The following is a 6296-nucleotide window of genomic DNA, read 5'->3' as shown; positions in this document are numbered from 1 at the left end:
AGTAGCAGCAGCATTCTCTGGATTTTGCCTTGCAAAGCTCCCTTCCAAGATTTAACCTTCTTGGATCCTGTTGAAGAAGATGATGACGATGACGCCCCGCTGTTCCAAACCTGAGTAAGAAAGAGATGCATTGTTTTGACGAAAAAGTCTAGTTCAGTGAAGAAGAGACTTGCTGTGTGGAGGGCCAGCTCACGTATTGCATAGCTCTGTCAAGTACAATCACTGCACATGCTTTTTACTTGAAGGATGCTAACACTCCAGACAGAAACCCTACTTCGCCAGCTCTATTTCTTGACTGCGTGAATAAGAGCCTTGAAATGAGGCTAAAATGATCCTTATGCAGTAATATCAAGCGTACAGCCACAAAAGGACTGGCATTTATGTTGTCACTTTACACAAATATATTTATTTATTACTGCATAGCAAGAGCTCTTTTGCATTTTTAAGTACGATCAAGTCTACCGTAGAACATAATTTCCTATTGCCAGACAATTCAGAGCCTCAGCTTTCAGTTTCCTCCAGACCGCCTTCATCCAAATCAGCAGACTTTTACCAAGACTCTGTTGTTCTGCAGTTCACATGAAAAAATGCAAAGGAAAAGATCATCCAGGAGCTTAATTCTGCCTTAACAACAAATCACAACCATAAAACGTGTTCCACATGAATAAATTATTAACGTGACTCTTTTTCTAGCATTGAATTAAGCGAATTAAATATTACACACCTGTTGTGCAATACGGTCATTATTAAAGGCTTGTACACGGACTGAGTAGGATGAAGCATCCACAATGAAGTAAACTTCTGTTGAGGTTTCCATGAGAGTTAAACCATGGAACCACGGGCGAAATGTAGAGAGAGAGACAGACAGATAGATAGACAGACAGATAGATAGATAGATAGATAGATAGATAGATAGATAGATAGATAGATACGTTTATTTTAGATTTAATTGATACAGATTTAATCTTAATTACTTGGACCCCTGCTGCTGCAAACTATCAGAAGGGTAACTGAAGAGGAATTGTAGTATTTATAAATATTAAGGTACGTTTAAGAGAAAGGCAGCACATATTAAATGTCTTCCTAACTAGTACCCTCTTCCTGCAGCTATTCTTAACATTTAAGACAGATTACAAACTATACAAAGATAAGTCCGTTTCTGAATTTTATTGATAGAATGTAATCAAACAGTGGCATTGCTATAGTAACTAGGGAGTTTTGGATTATTTGGTATATAAAACCTTGACAAGTAAAACTTAAAGGTGTTTGCCTTGTCATCAGAATGTAAGCTAATTATCTTGGGCAAGATGTAGCTGTCTCTATTGTCTTGTTGCTTAACTGCCTATGCCCCGCCTCTGCTGGCAGCCTAAAACCTGGCGCCTGGCTAAAACAAACGAAAGGCAGCCCTGAGCCTCCACTCAATCCAATTAAGGCGGACTTCAGCCACTCTCTTACGTGTACATCCAACAAGATCGGTGCTAAGACAACACTAGAATATTTGGCAAAAAATATTTGCCTCCCCTTCTTTTTTTCAGCCGCTGAACCATGTCGATGAGCCCCAAGCATACGACTCCTTTCTCAGTGTCTGATATTTTAAGTCCTTTGGAGGAAAGCTACAAGAAAGTGGGCATGGAGGCTAGTAACTTGGGGGCTCCACTGGCAGCCTACAGGCAACAGCAAGTGTCTCAGCCGACCATCCAGCAGCACCCAATGGGTCACAATGGTTCTGTAACTGCTGCCTACCATATGGCAGCTTCAGGAGTTCCTCAGCTCTCACATTCTACTATGGGAGGCTATTGCAATGGGAACCTGGGCAACCTTGGAAATATGAGTGAACTTCCCCCTTACCAGGAGACAATGAGGAATAGTGCTTCGGCCACGGGATGGTATGGAACTAATCCAGATCCACGTTTCTCTACCAGTAAGTGATAAAAGTGTACGGGTGTGTTTATGTATGTGTGTAGATAGATAGATAGATAGATAGATAGATAGATAGATAGATAGACAGATAGAAAGATAGATAGACAGACAGATAGATAGATAGATAGATAGATAGATAGATAGATAGATAGATAGATAGATAGATAGATGGTGATATATGGATTTTATTTAATTTTTGTTTAGTGGACTAGAGCACTGAGTGGACCATTTACATGCACAACTGGGACACAATTTAAAGAAGAGATAACGTTATATACAGTATAATACAGAAATACAGGGTTACATATCTATACAGAGTTTGTGATTTATACTAACATTTTGCAAGAGAATTGAAAAGCGAGTTACAACACACACACACACACACGCATGCATACATGTAATACATATCTACACAGACACACACAAACATCCACAAGGCACACATGTAACTGTACTTTAGCGAGATGCTGTCATTGCAAATGTCTGTGCGTGTGCAGGTGTCAGTGTTTTAATAATGCAGTGGGTTACTTTTCTTACTAAGGAATATGTTTATCGGTAACCATACGCTACAATTAAGTTAAACAAATGACAATAATTTTACTATTTCAGCTACTGCAGGGGAAAACTATACTCAAACGATTGTTTATTTTAACTGAACTCGTTAGATAACGTATTTATTAATTATAATGTAATTTAATTATTAGTGTCTTCATTGCTGTATGTTGTCATTTATTAAAATGCAATATGTCTTCCATTAAATGTTATTGATCTAACTTTTTATGCTAGGAAAAGAAATATAGTAATCTGCAGCCTTTTCTCATTCCAAGGCATCACTATATATATATATATATATATATATATATATATATACTTTATTCTCATAATGCACAGCTTTTAGTCATATGCTTACAGTTGGTGCTTCCCTACAAAAGTATAATATTGTGCAGCTGCAGCTTTCTTCTTGTTTTAAGATTACGTTTGTTGTTAGTAAATTATTTACAGCAACGAACACCTTACTGTTATTATGTACAATATTAATAATAGGAATAATAAAGTAGCATATAGTAAAGTGGACTGGTTAAAAACATACCTTGTATTGTACATTTTAAGAAAATGTTTTGTTTATCAATACCGTTATGAACTTGCGTTGTGTAGTCAGAAATTCTCATTTAACTGCAATTCATACCTGCATGCGTATGTGAGTCTACGCAGTGTTTGCCCGATGCGGGATAAAATACATGGAATTTTTTAATGTGAAAATAAAGAATGCTATTAGATGTGTATTTGGATATTTCAAATGGGATTGATAATAGACTGTAAACGTGTTAACAGTCCAAGAGATGCTCCCACTGTTTCTTTATGTTTCTGTCTGTCTTGTCTCCTTTGTAGTTCCCCGATTTATGGGGCCCACCTCTGGAATGAATATGGGTGGAATGGGAAGCCTGGGGTCCCTTGGCGATGTTGGCAAGAGCATGGCACCTCTCCAGAGCACTCCAAGGAGAAAACGCCGCGTTCTTTTCTCACAGGCCCAGGTCTACGAGCTAGAGAGACGCTTCAAGCAACAGAAATACCTCTCGGCACCTGAAAGAGAACACTTAGCTAGCATGATCCACCTTACTCCCACTCAGGTAAAAATCTGGTTCCAGAACCATCGCTATAAGATGAAACGCCAGGCAAAAGACAAAGCTGCCCAACAACAGATGCAACAGGATAACAGCTCCTGTCAGCAACAGCAGTCTCCTCGCAGAGTGGCAGTGCCAGTCTTAGTGAAGGATGGTAAACCGTGCCAGGGAGGATCCAACACTCCAACGGCAGCTATTCAAACACACCACCAGCAACAGGCAGCTACAGCCATCACAGGCGCTAGTAATAGCAGTACTCTGGGGCACCCACCTCATCAAACAAACAGTGCAGGTCAGTCTCCAGACCTAGGGCAACATTCATCTAGTCCGTCAAGTCTCCAAAGCCAAGTGTCCAGTCTTTCTCACCTAAACTCTTCTAGTTCTGATTTCGGCACTGCTATGTCTTGTTCAACCTTGTTATATGGCAGGACCTGGTGAGGGTGACTGACAACTAAGCCGGAACGTCCCAAACACTATGCCGGGTAGTTTCTGAGAGTGGTTCGTGAAATTTGGTGCTTTGTGGTGCACTTCGTATTTTCGACAAAGGATTTGTTTGCTTGTGTATGAACAGTTCTTTTACTGGGTGGAAAATAGAGACTAAAGAACGACCCTGGAGTATAACAACATTTTACTAAAACTTACACCATAACCTGCGCCTTTCCTACTTTTTTTTTTTTTTTTTTTTTTTTTTTTTTTTACTGCTAAGAGCATGTGTGTATGTAAAAGATTAATTTGGGGGATACAAACTGAAGGGAATTACCCCCACAATACAGCTCAGACCCCATTCCCTGGGGGAAGGCCGTGAAGACATTCGACTTGATTAACACATGCTTTGGATTTTATTAGCTTGTAATGTGATTCCTAATTGTAAGGTTCTGTAAAAGATCTAGACTAAACTATAGCCTTTAGTAGATTGTCGATTATGTTGTAAGATATGTTTTGATGAACTCTTAAACCTGCATGTGCAAAAGTTTGACACGGTTATATCGGTTTTGCGCTGCCTATCTTTTCTGCTGTAACTTATAGAGACATTTGACTTGACTATAGTTAATAAAAAAGCTTCTAATAAATAAATTATTAAAATATAGGCAAAAATGATATACCATAAGGGGTGTTTTCCTACACTGCCCAAATAAGATGCTATCCTGGTGTTATAAATGAAGAGGGCTTTTTTAAGATACAGACAATAAAGAGGGTATTTAATATAGTCAGAGATTAAAACAAACACACATTGAAAACAGTGTTTTCTTAAATGGTGAAATACATAAATGTGTGGGCGGGTGGGGGGCAATTGTACTAGTTCGTGTTGACATTTTTGGAAGTAGTCCCAGAAAATCGTTCTGCTTTAGCACCAAATATTGTTTTTTTAATGGTATGATGCAAATTTCAACAGGGCTGTGTAGCCATATCCTTATTTCTTTGTTATTAAGAAATTACAGCCTTGTAGTTTTCGATTAAGGATCTGACCCTTTGTTATTAGTATAAGGTTTGATTTCGCATTGTGTGTCTTCGGTGGATTTCAAGACAAGTAAATGCAGTGGATTTGGTTAGTTTGTTTTGAGCAAACAATGCAAGCTGAACAATGTTTAAATTGAACTGCACTGACTAAATGTTTTTCTTTATTGACTTTGCCAGGTGAATACGTCCACCAAAACATTATGTTGTTTTTGCCCCTGCTTTAAACTGATTAAGTAATCAAAACTTATGTCTGCTAGATCAGAAGAGACCACTTGTGGTTGATAAAATAAAATGTTTTGCTTTTTAAGTGTGCTTCATGCTTACATGTAATAATCAGAATTATATTAATTAAACTTGTAGCTCTTTCTTTCTTTCTTTCTTTCTTTCTTTCTTTCTTTCTTTCTTTCTTTCTTTCTTTCTTTCGCCCCCCCCCCCGAATTATCAGTTATATTCCACTAATAAAAATAGCAACACAGTCACGAGTGTTATCTAAGAAAAAAACAGGTTTAAGAATTGTTTGTTTGTGATAGCACTTGCCAGAAAACTTGACTCAAATGTTCGTCAACATTGTAAGATAGCAAAACTGTAACTTTGACATTTGGTTGTTGTGTTTATTTACTAACTGGAGGCACTGCAAGAAAAGGTTTAAAAGTTAAAGATTCCAATTGTATTATCGAATCACTCCATTTATTTTTCTGATGTGCAACAAACGGTAATGAAATAGCATTAAGATTTCTAAGTGAAAGCACGAGCGCGCTCGCGCGCGGCGCATGGGTCGAGGGAGACAGCAGAGGAGATGAACTGGGGAAACAGAATAGCTCCCAAGTGTTTGGTCTCAGTTGTTTTCATGGAATGTATGTTATCCAACTTTTTGGGGAAGTAGAAAGGTTTACCATAATTTATCAGCATTAATGTTTGCGTACTGCTTTACTTGAGAAAGTGCGTCTGTAGTGCAGTATGAGTTTGTGGCCACACGGTAACTTAGTTTAGCAAAAAAAGTAGTTTAACTGACCCTAGTTCAGTGATTTACGAAGGTTCGGAGCTCTTATTAGGGGTAACAAAAGATGAAGCACCCGCATATAATAAGTCAAAATCTAGGCCAAACCAGAGTATTATTACAGAAACATCTTTCGAAGCAGGATTTTTATACAGCCTGTGGTGTTCTCATTGTTTTGCTACCTGTTTTGGAACAGAAGACTGGGGTGGTTATTTTATATTTGTAAAACAATGAAGCAGAAAGTTATAGCAAGCATCTTAGCTCACATAACAAAACTCATTTATAATGTATTTATTTTA

The 6296-nt window shown here is 38.1% G+C and overlaps 1 protein-coding gene across 1 annotated transcript; it reads left to right on the top strand.

The window, feature by feature from the left end:
• The first annotated feature begins 1415 nt into the window (after nt 1-1415).
• On the top strand, nt 1416-5307 carry NKX2-1 (NK2 homeobox 1). The gene is made up of 2 exons (XM_044074215.1): nt 1416-1921; nt 3310-5307. Exons 1-2 carry the CDS (start codon nt 1546-1548, stop codon nt 3978-3980), a joined length of 1047 nt encoding a protein of 348 aa, XP_043930150.1. The 5' UTR covers nt 1416-1545; the 3' UTR covers nt 3981-5307.
• The last annotated feature ends 989 nt before the right edge of the window (nt 5308-6296 follow it).

Source organism: Protopterus annectens, chromosome 6.part0, assembly GCF_019279795.1.
Source record: "Protopterus annectens isolate FY-2018-M chromosome 6.part0, PAN1.0, whole genome shotgun sequence".
NCBI classification, from domain to species: Eukaryota; Metazoa; Chordata; order Ceratodontiformes; family Protopteridae; genus Protopterus; species Protopterus annectens.
Note: the sequence above shows the minus strand (reverse complement) of the source record. Positions and strands in the feature narration are given on the sequence as shown.